General features: G+C 48.4%; 1 protein-coding gene across 1 annotated transcript; it reads left to right on the plus strand.

Moving 5' to 3' along the window:
- Positions 1–9: 9 nt before the first annotated feature.
- Positions 10–4,525, plus strand: POU4F1 (POU class 4 homeobox 1; the record flags this gene model as incomplete). The annotated part of the gene is given in 4 exon segments (XM_082014031.1): positions 10–96; positions 939–1,185; positions 1,188–1,240; positions 1,243–4,525. Coding segments are annotated over 4 exon segments (1,128 nt in total). The 3' UTR covers positions 1,984–4,525.
- Positions 4,526–13,431: the final 8,906 nt, after the last annotated feature.

The raw sequence follows: 13,431 nt of genomic DNA on the forward strand, positions 1-13,431 counted from the left end.
CATTTTGCCATGCATCCCACCCTACCTGAGCACAAATACCCCTCTTTACACTCCAGCTCGGAAGCAATAAGAAGAGCATGTCTACCAACTCCACCGGTAAGGGACAGGCAGCTGCAGCTCTCTTCTTTCTTTCTCTCTGTCTCTCTCCCTTACACACACGCACACACTCTTTCTCTCTCTCTCTCTTCTTTTTTTTCTGTATACTGCATGTATGTGTATGTGCATTAATAAAAAAACCGCTGCGAGGCACATTTTGACAAGCGGCGCTTAATGTTTTTTTCATGTATTCCTCTGCAATCATCTGAGCGCCTGTGATCTTTTTTGAAAGCGGTGTTCACACGAGTCTCCGACTTCATCCACTTTCCGTATTAATTTTTATGACTCGGCCTCTGAAAAGGAATGCGCTTTATGTGCTCTTCTGTTTGACACAATTCCCCAGCTGAGAGTTACAGATCCATTTCTTCTTCTCCTCCTTTCCCTTCTTTTTGCTCTCCTTTTTTTTTTTTTTTGATTTGTTCACTTCGCATCCCCGTCTTCTCTTTTTCCGATTCCCCCCACCCACGGCTGCCTGCCCTTTCCACTCTTCGTTTCTCCTTTTCCTCTTTTGCTCCCCCTCCTTGCTTTCCCCTTTATTATTCCACCCCATCCCCTATTTCCCCGTGCTGTCTCCTGCTATGCACCGCTTCCCCTTTCACTTCCACCATTCCCCGTAACCTTTTACACGCACATACTTGCTGACTTACTTCCCCGCCCCGCACGGTCACCCCAACTTTGCCCACCTCTCTCCCCTCTCCCTCGACTTTTCCCCCCTTCCTTTCTCACCTCTCATCCCGTCCTCCCGCAACCCACCACCACCATCCTCCCCTTCCCTCTCCTCGCTTTCTTTGCCCCCCCTCCTTCCTCTCCCCGCACCCCGCTCTGTTTTGTGTCCCTTGCAGCTGCAGAGCAATATCTTCGCCAGCCTCGATGAGACCCTGCTGGCAAGGGCCGAGGCTCTGGCCGCCGTCGACATCGCCGTCTCGCAGGGCAAGAGCCACCCCTTCAAGCCGGACGCCACCTACCACACCATGAACAGCGTGCCCTGCACCTCCACCTCCACCGTGCCCCTGGCCCACCACCACCACCACCACCACCACCACCACCAGGCGCTGGAGCCCGGCGATCTCCTCGACCACATCACCTCCCCCTCCTGGCCCTCATGCCCGGCGGAGGCGGCGGCGGCGGCGGCCACGACGGGGCGGGCGGCGGCGGCGGCGGCGGGCCGGCGGCGGCGGCGGGGGCGGCGGCGGCGGCGGCGGGGGCGGCGGCGGCGGCCTCATCTCCACCTCGGCCCACCCACATTCGCACATGCACGGCCTGGGCCACCTCTCGCACCCGGCCGCCATGAACATGCCGTCGGGGCTGCCGCACCCGGGGCTAGTGGCCGCGCACCACGGGGCCGCGGGGCAGGTGGCCTCGGCGGCGGCGGTGGTGGGGGCGGCCGGTTTGGCCTCCATCTGCGACTCGGACACGGACCCGCGGGAGCTGGAGGCCTTCGCCGAGCGCTTCAAGCAGCGCCGCATCAAGCTGGGGGTGACCCAGGCCGACGTGGGCTCGGCTCTGGCCAACCTGAAGATCCCGGGGGTGGGCTCCCTCAGCCAGAGCACCATCTGCCGCTTCGAGTCCCTCACCCTCTCCCACAACAACATGATCGCCCTCAAACCCATCCTGCAGGCCTGGCTGGAGGAGGCCGAGGGCGCCCAGCGGGAAAAAATGAACAAGCCTGAGCTCTTCAACGGGGGCGAGAAGAAGCGCAAGCGGACTTCCATCGCCGCCCCGGAGAAGCGTTCCCTGGAGGCTTACTTCGCCGTGCAGCCCCGGCCCTCCTCCGAGAAGATCGCCGCCATCGCCGAGAAATTGGACCTCAAAAAGAACGTGGTGCGGGTTTGGTTTTGCAACCAGAGACAGAAGCAGAAACGGATGAAATTTTCCGCCACCTACTAGGGGCGGGCGGGAGGGGCGGCCCTGGTACCGGGGGCACCCGGGCCACCGGGGGGGAGGCCGGGCCGGGGCCGCGGGGGACGCCCACGCACTGCCGCCGTCACCCGAGACGCCGTGGGAAGCTCCTGGGGACCAAGGGACGATGTAGACGTTAAAGGCGAACTACCCGATGCGAGGGGAGAAGGGGTGGGCGTGCGTGGCGGGGGGTGGGGGGTGCGCTATAAATTATTAAAACAAAAAGACACCGGGACACCAACGAGAAGAAGGAGGAGAGAGGAGGTAAAAACGCTCTAGAAACCCGTGGGGGTCACTTCTGCCGCCCCATCCCCTCTTTCCCCCCCCCGCCCCGAACAGAAAGCGGGAGAAAGAGCAACTTAAAGCGTAAACACACACAAGACACACACACCAATAAATACCGTGACAGCAACAACCACAAAACCGAGAAACCCGAGTCACAACTTTCCGGAGGAAAACAAAACCGATCAACAATCCCGGAAGGCGAAACTGTCGGTGATGATGCTACGTTTGGTTTGGGTCTCTTTTCATTACTTTCTGTTTTTTCGTTCTTTTTCCCTGTCTTGGTAATGAAGGAGGACGGCGGTTGGTTTGGTGTGGGGGCTCTTTTCCTTTGATTGTCTCGGGTTTGGGGTTTGTTTGGTTTTTTTATTTATTTCGGGGTTTGTTGTCTTTTTCTGTTATGTGTGTATGTGGTGGTTTGGGGTTTTTTTTTGTTTGTTTGTTTTGTTTGCTTTTTTTCCCCCTCGAATGCGTTTTTTTCGCGAGGCTTTTCGGCGATGGGTCTTGCCTGTGCCCAGGGGGAGCGGTGCGAGCGGGGCCGGGGCCGGCGGGGCAACCCGCCCTCCCGAGGGGGCTGGGGGAGCGGTCCCTTCCCTCTCCGGTCCTGCCCTCACTAATCCTAGCCAGCTGAAGGAACCCAACCAAACAAAAAGTTACTCCACAGCCCCTTTGTTTCTCTCGCCCGCGGGGTTTGCGTTTCCACCTATGTCCAAAGACGGGTCCCTGCCCTCTGCCGGGGATGTGTCTGGGGGCAGATGCCAAACCCGCCTGAGCAGGGAGGCTCTCCGAAAGAGTACCTTCAGATCCATTAAGGCTCGTGGTTAACTATGTCCTCTCCCCTCCCTCCCTCCTTCCCCCTCTCCCCACCCCATGCCACCCGGCATCCCTACCAAATCTGCTGGGTTTAGGTTAGCAGCAGGCTGCGGTGCGGGGGGGGGAAAAAAGGTCCTGCCTTGGTTTTCCTCCGAGGGCCGGGGATTATTGCACCCGGTAGGCAAACGCGGTCACCAGTTTGAGATGGCATTTGTTTCTGAGGGGTCTGCATGTTGGGAACAAACAGGCAAAAAAAGAAAAAAAAAAAACCAACCCTCATTTGGGCTTAAAAGTCGTTTATTGTAAATAATAATAAATGTTAGGTAGAGGATGGCTTTTGGGGGGCGTGTGGAGGGGTTCAAGTTGCACTATCACAGTCTGCCGGATTGGAAGCGGTGATGTTATTCCGTAGAAATTATGCTGGTATTACTACTAATAATGATCAAGGTGCATTATATGTCTCGCGGATTGAAAAAAAAATAAAAATGATCGGAGCTCGTTAGGTAAAAACGCCAGCTACGTGCAGAAGCCATTGCTGGCTCTGGCTGTTAGTGAGCGACTGTTAAAGGCTTTCAAGTAACAAGGAATTTCGGAAAAGAAAATTTAAACCTCCCGTTTAAACCAAAACAAACAACAGACTGAAATTATGCATGACCTAAAAAAAAAAAAAAAAAAAAAGGAAAAATAAGGCATAGAAAGATCCGTGATAAAGTCTCGATATTATTTATTTATTTATTTAACTATTTTATTATTGTTATTGTTATTATTACTATTATTTTGTGTATCATTGTTTGCAGCGCAAACATTCTATGCATTTTGAAACTGAGCACTAAATAGACTAGCTTCTGGTAGAATCTTTTGTGGATGGTGTAATTTCACAGTTTAACTGCCTGTTTTCACCGAAAACACAAACATTCTTGTCACGTTCTTGTATTTAGATTTAAAAGAGGAAAAAAAAAAGAGGGAAAAAAAAAGAGATGAAAGATGATTGTAAATATTTTCTTTAATGCACACACACAAAAAACGGTTACGAACTGCAACCACGTGTGGATCCTGAAATGTCTCACTGAATAATCTACCTGTCCATGTATGTTTGCTGAGCTTTCTCCTTGGTTGTGTCTTTACTCTGTTACTTTTATTTCTATCAGAAATATTTCTGTATGCCAAAATACAACAGGGAGATGCGTCCCAGCATACTTACAAATAAAAAAACCGTGAAAACAGAATAGTTATTATTATTGGGTGCATTTAAAAAAAAAAAATATTTCCAAGACACGGCTGGTAAATTCAAGGTATGGCCGTTAGATGATAAGACTAATTCTACCAAAAAGAAAATAGCGAGAGATGTATTTTTCTGCTAAATCCAGAAATCATTACTTTGAGATAGCTCTTATGTGAAAATCGGTGCTCTGAATAAAATTAACTATATATTAGCTGCGTGTGTTTCTTGAAGTTTATTCTATAATTGCAGAATATAAATCAAAGTAAAATTTTAAGAAGGACTTCTGAAGTATTTCTTTTCAGTTTGCTGGAAAGGATTATGCACCTACAAAATATGTATAAAGAAAAGCTTAGGTGGTTTCAGGTTTATATGTTGTTCTGACTGGCCTAATTGCACTTAATTATGTAACAAGATACTTTATTTTTATTTTGGGTTAATAAATATGAAAATCCTAAACTGATCTCTCCTTATGTTGTAAATGCAGTTGTTCATTAGGAACGTATAGGATGCCACCTACTGCTTCAAGTGATCAAAGAACCTCTTCCTATTTTCTGATGACCTGTGACTAGATCAGCTGCCAAATGTAAAAAGTTACTTAATAGCTGGGATTATTTCTTCTGTAGACATATTTTAGCCAAATCTTTTTAATTTCGCCGGTAAATCTGTGAATCAAGACACGTGGTGTTCAGAAAAGAATAATATGTTCAAAAAGCTGTGATTTTAAACAACTGTTGATGTTAAAAAATAAGCACTAAAGGTATTTTTAAAAAACAAAAAACATAGATCTCGTCCACCAGAAATTTACTTGTTTCTGTTGTTATTAACTTGAAATGTCATCAAAATTTTTAATAAATGCATTTGTAAAAATATTATTTTATAGAAAAGTATTACCGGATATCATTTTTGGAGAGTCAGGAATGAACAAATAAAAATAATTACGAATGTTGGGGTTTTTTTCATCTGCCCCAAATGATCGAAATGTTACAAGTGATATCACATTTGTATTATACAGTAATGACCGATGTATGTATGGAAAAGTTAAGGAGTTTGTTTTGTAATAAGTACAATCCTTATCGAGTACAAAGAAAAAAATAATATGTTAATAAAACAGATCGTGAAAATAAAAGCTTTGCAGAGTTTCCTATTTCTCATGGTAGGAAACTGTGCAAAACCGGAATGTCCTGCTTTCCGTCGCATGAATCTGAACAGTTCATAAAACCACGAAGTACTCGTGAGGGCTTTTTAATAAAAGCCTCGCTAAAAATATCGCAAGAAAAAGAGAGAGAGAGAGGGAAAGAACGAGAAAGGGAGAAAGAGAGGGACAGGGAGGGGGGGGGGGAGAGAGAGGAAGGAAGGAAGGAAGGAAGGAAGGAAGGAAAGTATTTATATTCGTGTTTAGAGGGTCCAACCCAAGGACTGTGAAAACTTATGCATCCGAGAAAGAAAAGTAGGAGAGAAAAGCCGAAGAGGCAGAACATGCATTATTCGCACATATTCCCCAACAGTATGCAATCTCATGCAAACAGAAATGTAATTTGTGACCAAAAAAAATATAGATCCCGTCCCGCCCCAACCCGCCTCGCCGAACCCCGGGCAGCTCGACCCCGTGCCCCGGGCCGAGGGCACCTCAGTGCTGCCCTCCTCTCTGCGATGGCCTTTTTTCTCCACTCCTGGGGTATCTCGCCGCTTATCCTGATGTGATTTTCCAACCCGAAATCGGCAAGACCCGGCCTGGCTGCCGGAATTCCTGCTTTAACACTTGCTCTCCGATTGCTTTCAACTTAGATTAGGCCATCGTAAGTGAATAACAGACACCCACCGCCACGGTCGTATTGATTTTTACTCTCCTGTGATATCTAGACTAATTCGGTCCTGGTTCAACAAGTAAAAAGGCTTCCCAGAAGGAGAATGAAGTGTCCTACAGCACAGATTTTTATGGTTTATATGCCTCCCTCCCTGCCTCCCCGTGTCCCCCCTTGCCTCCAAAGAGAAATAGATTTGTCGAAAGATAATTATTTTAACTCTGGCGGACTTGAGCGCATAAAGCTTGATACCGCCGCTGCTGCCCTGTGTTATTCTGGCATTTCCCAAACGATTTTAAATCCCTCCAGTTATTTATGTCTCGCTTTTCAGCCGGCGCTATATATATATATTTTTTTTTTTTAAGCTTTATTATATTTACCTGCTGATTCCAAAGCGGAGGAAAGCCTAATTGATTTTTAAAAGATCAGCAGCAGAATTCCAATCCGCTTGGGAACCTGTTTCCACCTGCCAGGCGAGCGTCTGATTACCGGTAATTATGTTATTTAAGAGTTGATAAAATATGGGAGCCCGCTGCTGCCCAGGCCCCTTCCCCACCCGGGCGCGAAGGGGACCCACGCGGGGAGAGCCGCGGCGCGGCGGGGCCGCCGCCATCACGTGCGCCGCTGCAAACACAATTACGGAGCCGCCGTTAATAATTCATGGACTGAGATTTAGAAAATTAATAAAATGAATTATAACAAGAGGCTAATTAAAAACTTTAGTAATTGTTGTCAAGACAGCTTGATGTGAGGCGTGCTGCACGACACCCCCTACCCCCCCCGGCTTCCCCTCCTTCCCTCTTCCCCCTTCCCCTTCCGCTTTTGGAAAGCATTTTCTTTTTCCTCCTTTGCAACCCCTTTGCACCTGAAGGAGGCTCAATTTGGGAGAGGAGCACTGAGTGAATATATAGGCCAGCTGGGTCTATAGATCCCAGAGATGGGATCGAGGTGGTACAATCGCGAACGAGCCTCTTTGCATCACGGCAAGACAGGGCGGGAGGAGCGTGGTCGCACGGGTGGGAGAATGAAGCCCAGGGCTCAAAAGTTAATTTAAAATAGAATGCCAGATAGACATCTTTGAAGAAGCTTTGAAGGCAGCAGCAGAAAGCGGCTCCTGCGCCGGCGTGCCCCCGACCAGGGCAGACAGGCAGTGGCTGGGGGCAGGCAGGGGCAGGCAGAGGCGCGCACTTTCCGCCTTTCCTTTCGCACCGCCGACAGCAGCGGCAGCCGGTGCGGGGCCCCCCCACCGGCCCCTCCCGCGTGGGGGCTGCCTCTGTGGCCCCTCTCCCGCCGCGGAGGTAGCTCACACCCCACACCCACGCACCCTGCACACCCCTGGCGGGGTCCCTTTCTCCTCCTGCTGGTTTAAGACGCAACTTTAAGCAGGGCTCAGCGCGGGGTTTCCGCGGGCAGAGGGGGCGGGGAGCCCGCCGGCTGTACCGGAGCGGATTTATGGCCGTGTCACCGGCCAAAACCCGCCCGGGAGCCCCTCCGTGGCTGCGCGTCAAGGGGGCAGCTGTGCATGCAAAGCCCGCTTCCCAAATTGGTCTCAGGACTTCCGCGGAGTCACAGCCCCGGGGGGGAACCGGCAGTCCTCCTTCGGACTGCGTTTCAACTCCTTCAGCCTGCCCACCTAAGTATGCCAAGGCATCTCTAACTCTGGGGGGAAAGTTGTTAAAACACCTCTTTAAAAAACAAACAAACAAACCAACAAAAAAAACCATATCGGGAAGCGGGGGGTGGAGGGGTCCTACTTCAAAAAATCTGAAGTCCTAAGACATTAATCAATCTAAGGACGGAAGTATTTAAAAGGCTTTCTGTTAAAATTGAATGGCAAAAAAAAAAAAAAAAAAGACACACTGCTCTGGTACGTTGGAGATAAATGGTAACTTCGCATTGATTCTCTCAAGCGAGTCGTAAAAGTCTCAAAACAGCCTCCTTCAGCGGGAAGGCCGGGCCACCCGCCTTGCTTGCAGAGGAGGTGCAGCACCGAGGGGTTCCCGCCGCGGAGGCAAAGGGGGTCCCGACCCCGGGCTGGGCAGCGGGAGCCCCCCAAACGTCGCGCTGCAGGCACACGGCTCCTGCTGCAAGCAGCGGGAGAGGGATAGAGGCGCATGGGCATCCCTCGCCCGGATAAAAGCAGGCGACTTAAAAGTATAAGCCAGAGTTAAACCATGTAAAAGCTGTGGGTCTAGGTTGTATTATTCCTACTGCTGTTCCTATTCCTACTGCTGTTCCTATTCCTATTCCTATTCCTATTCCTATTCCTATTCCTATTCCTATTCCTATTATTCTATTATTTTATAATTATTAAGAAAGGTGTTCCTTGACAAGAGGATAGCGTGCAAACATGAGTACATCTTTTTACAGAGATGCGTGGAAAGAAGACAAGACGCCGATATACACAACGTAGCCCTTGATTATGGTCATTATGTAAACCGAATTACTAACAAAAGTTTGTTTGGTAACTAATTATAGCTCACTAAATCTCTGCCTCTCTTCACTTCAGTATAATGTATACAAACTTTTGTACACGCGGATCAGAATAAAACAAAGTGTTGACAGCATCCAGCAGTGGAAATTCACTTACACAAGACTTTTTTTTCACTGAAGTGTTGACAATAAACATTTAATGAAGGCAGAGACTTGGATGTCTCCAGACAGTGTCAGAATACTTTAAACAGACCATTAGCATGGCTTCTTCTACTTCAAACAGAGCACACTATACCATAACATTATAAAAATACAAAGTATGAAACAAATAATCTGTTTATACAGATATTTTAAGCTGTTTTCACCAGCTCTGACATCCCCTGTATTTAGTAACAGAAACTTACTCATTTCAGATTACTCGCGCTTAAAAAATGTTAAATACAGTTAATGCAATATTAATCGCCCTTTGGTGATATAAAATGCAATATTTTCAGGCAGCTATCGAGCTTTTCTAGAGGAAGAGCTGATGAAAACAGTCACAGCTGAATAGTGGAGAGAAAAAAGCTCGGTATTTATTGCTTTTGTTTGGCTTTTGGCTACAGAGACAGGAACATTCTAATGGGGTAAGGACATTTATTTTATCTGCAATCTATTGCTGCTAGAGCAGGAGTGGCAGATGGGGTTTGGTGTTATATTCACAGAGTAATTTAGAGCAAATCCTAATAACTAATAATGATTTATGTTAATTTCAATCACTTATGTGACTTTATTAAAGCACTGCTGTAAGAGGAAAAGAAAGGGGGGGCAGGGAGTTAAGCGGAGAGACTGGAGGAAGGCGAGCTGTGTCTGCCTGAAACCGAACCGCATGCTTTGAAAGGTTGCTGTGCTGGGCTCCAGCGAAATTTCTGACCCGAGGAAGCAGCGCCCAGCACCAGCTACCGCGCACGGCTTGCTTTTGAGGGTCCCTATCCGCGGCGCTAATTCCTTAAAAGAAAAGCCCCCCTGTAGAAACTCCGTCCACCTACGAGAGGCAAAGGGAGATAGAGAAAGAGAGCAAAGAGGGAGCGAGGGAGACTCGTGTTCTGCACAATGTATTGATTGTGTGCGAGGAATCTGCGATGCTGATGTGCTGGGCTCCCGACAGAGCAGAAGGCGGCTACTGGCAGAAAAGCTAGAAAGACCCCAAACGTGCAGTACGCGAAACTTTCATTCTGGGCTGCTTCAGCGTGGTGGAGGTCTACAGTTCTCTACTCGCGTCGCACTGGCTTTACTCCTCACCACAAATCTCTAGGATCCTTTCCCCCCCGCGCCGGGATTTTATAGTCTTATTAAGGAAAAAAGAAAAGAAGAAGGGAAAAAAAAAAAAAAAGCAGCTGTTGCAACGAGCCTTTCGTATTTCCCCTTACAATCTTCAGTTTCATTAACAACTGATAATACCAGAGTGCACACACCTAACCCAGGCGCACGCATCGTAGTGTGTGCATTGAAATGAGAGATGTTTGCAAAAGCCAGGAAATCTCACACCAACTAGTGCTCCTCTGCATAGGGTCGGTTTGATGCAGGAGGGAGGAGTACTTACAGGATTTTGAAAGGGAGGGTGCTCTTTGCTTCTGCCAATTTACTTTCCCAGCTACCTTTATGCGTTTTTCTGCCTTAAGGCATACAGTCTGAAAGTAAAACAACATCAAAGCTCCTTATTAACACTATTTTCCTGAAATCAGAAGATGGAGCTACCTGAAACGTTTAATCTAGTGTTAGCATTTATTTCCCAACAAAACAGCCAGAACAAAGTTCAAAAGAGCTAGGGCACTTATCTACGGGAGACTAAAAGGCAAAGTGCAGGGAGTGATTTATGTTTCTGTCAGAACCTTGAAACGAATTAAATAAACCTTAGGTTTTGCTGCATTCTCAGCCACTGTACTGTGTAGTATAATTCCCGCTTCCAAACAAGGCTGGAAGTAACCCCTCTTCCCCACTGCCAGGTGCTATAGATGCGAGTTACCTAACTTTCGGGTTATTTGCAGAAAGCTGTCTTTTTTTTTTTTTTTTTTTTTAATGCTCTGCAAGCTGGCACTGCATTTTAAATGTGACCGGTTTCCACACAAGGCATTTTTTGTGTTCTCTGTATTAAAAGCTTTACAAAGAGCAACACCTTTTTTTTTTTTTTCTCCTTCCTTAGAAAAAGAATGAAAGAGCGAGATAAATCCCTATTTTACGGACTAGGACTGATGTTGCTGCTGCTTGCAACCTCTTCGCTAGAAAGCGGCGCAGGACTTTCAAATCCGCGTGTGTGCGCGCCCCTGTGTTTTGAACTCTATCGGGGCGGCGAACTCCGCGGCGCCGGCGAGCGTGCTTGCGCGCAGGCGGAGCAGCGGGTTGCGCGCCCGCGGAGCGGCGGGTGGAGGGCGCGGCGGCGCTTCAGCACCAGGGAGAGCTCCGGCGGGGCGGCGGGGCGCGGCGGAGGCTGTCCTGTCTGTCTGTCTGTCTGCCTGCCCGCCTCTCTGCCTGCCCAGAAGCCTGTAATACGTTAATGGCCGCAGGGTATGCCTGAGGTGCCATCTCAAGCTGCTTCGCGCACCATATGTCAGGCCGTTAGCCACATGGATCTATTAATCAAAGGGGGAGAGAAGGGAGAGAGGGAAGGGGAGAGAGGCGCGGGGAAGGGGGGAGGGAGCTTTTAATACCCCACCCCATTTTGCTGTATACTTTCTCCTTTCATTTCTCTCAGATATAAAGACCCGGAGTACCTCGAACAAACACAGCTGTAATTCTCTTTTGATCCGCTCTTTTATACCCTCGTGTAACCAGCTCAGGTCAGACGATAGCGGGATTTGAGGGAAGAAGGGAGGGGGGGGAAATGTGTCACATTTCCCCCGGCAAAAGATTTGGTTTTAAAGCGCTGCTCAACTTCTGTGACAAAGGGGATCTCCGTCCGCCCCTTCAGCCTTCTCCTTGCCCAGGCTGCCTCTGAGGGGACGGCTTTTTTCGAGCGAGCCAAGTGTTACCTCCGCTTCACGCAGCCAGACCTCGGACTGTCCTTACCAATTTTACATGTGCCCTATTACCTATTGCAGCACGTCATTTCTTCACGGGAGGTTTGTTCCACCGTGACTACACCCGTGGGATCCACAAAAGCACCGGGGGCAGGGGAAGAAGTAGTCTGGGTGGGAGAGCGTTGTAAAAAGCCCTTGTGCACGCACTTTTTTTCGTGCAGCCCTCCAAACGGGACCGGCAGGCCCACCCAAACTTTTGCGGTTCAGGCAAATAAAGACGTACCTAGGGCCGAGGATTAGCTCCCGAGAAGATGCACGGGCTCTCGGGTCTGGTTTCTGCTCCTTGCTTGGAAGATGGGGTGTTTTGGGGGGCTTTCTCTTCAGGGTTAGAATGAACATGCTCACACGGGCTCTTCCTGTACCCTGTTACGCCCAGCCTAACGCGAGACTGATGATTTTTTTTTTTTCCCCCCTTTTCTTTCACGATGAATGACGGGGGAACATTAAAGCGTCTGACCTTTCGCTCAGGCACATGCCGCGTCAAGTTTTGAAATTCTAGATTGTTCTAAAGTGCGACAGCGGCTCAGGAAAGTTCTTGAGTGGTGGAGGAGGGAGGACACACAGGACCACTTCGGCGTGCCAGGACCCTGCGGCAGGGTCCCCTCGTGGGGAGCGTGCTGGTGGGTGGGGCAGATCCCCTACCCCTCATCTCCAGGCCAAGAGGCACGCACGTATTGTACTGGAACGGTGGAAAAACACCCGGAGAAAGGGACAGGAGGTGGGCGAGACCAGGGACAGGGAACACAAGGGTAAACTCCGCTTTTCGTAGGTTTCCCTAAAAAGCGCAAGATCCTCCCTCTAGCTGGTTGAAATCGGCTCTGTTGGTACAGTGCATCACGGAGAGGCAAGAAGAGGGAAGAAGCGCTGGAGACACTTTCAGCGACTGCAGACACAGACTGATTGTGTTGCATGGTACGTGGCGTGGGTTATGTTGAAGTCAGTCTTTAAGACAGGCTTATTTTCTGACCTTTTTTTCCCCTTTCGGTGGCCGGAAAAATAATGAGTGTATCTGTGCTTAGATTTAAAGCTGGCACCCGTCTTCCGGAACCTTTGCTTTAACACAGATTGCATTTAACCTGCAAAGAAAATATGAAAGCCCTTCTAAGCAATACTTTACATCAAGACAGAGGTAAATGCACGGTCTCAGTGTCAGTTGATTCTGCATTTCCATCCAGCTAAGGAAAGGCTCTTATTACCTTCAAATTTTGGTGCACACACCACCCATCATTTTCTTCCTCTATTTAAAAGGTAACCCATATATCTGTCGTTTTAGGTTTCCAAAGACTCGTAACTTAATTCCTTCAGGCTATTCATCAGCACAGTAATTAAACTAGCAAATGGATGTAAATAAAGTGAAATTGGTTTCATGACAGATGAGCCGAAGAGGCCTCTGACATGAAACAAGCCAGGACAATAATTATTTCTGCACCGGGCTATATGAGGAACTCCATCTGGATTTATTAGGTGCTGCAAGTTATTTGCTGGGAGCAGGCAAGACAGGAGGACTCACTTTAATTTGACAGGATTTTTTTTTTCTTTTTGCATCCTAAGTAGGTTACAGAAATATAAATCTGGAATTAACTTTGGCAATACTCTGAGATGTTAAAAACTCGGCAGTGAAAATAGGTAGTAGGAGAAAGGCTTATTAAACAATTTATCCCCAAATGCTAAATAGGGGAAAATCTACGTTAAAATCATGCTTTGGAGCTATCCACTATTTTTAAAAATAATCCAGACCACCGTGGCAGCCAGTGTATGCTTCTCGTTTCTACAAATATGTGTGCAATACAGTAGAGGCAGTAGAAAGAAGGCAGATTTAGAGAGCTTGGGA

Source organism: Phaethon aethereus (genome assembly GCF_964289735.1).
Source record: "Phaethon aethereus genome assembly, chromosome: 1".
NCBI lineage: Eukaryota > Metazoa > Chordata > Aves > Phaethontiformes > Phaethontidae > Phaethon > Phaethon aethereus.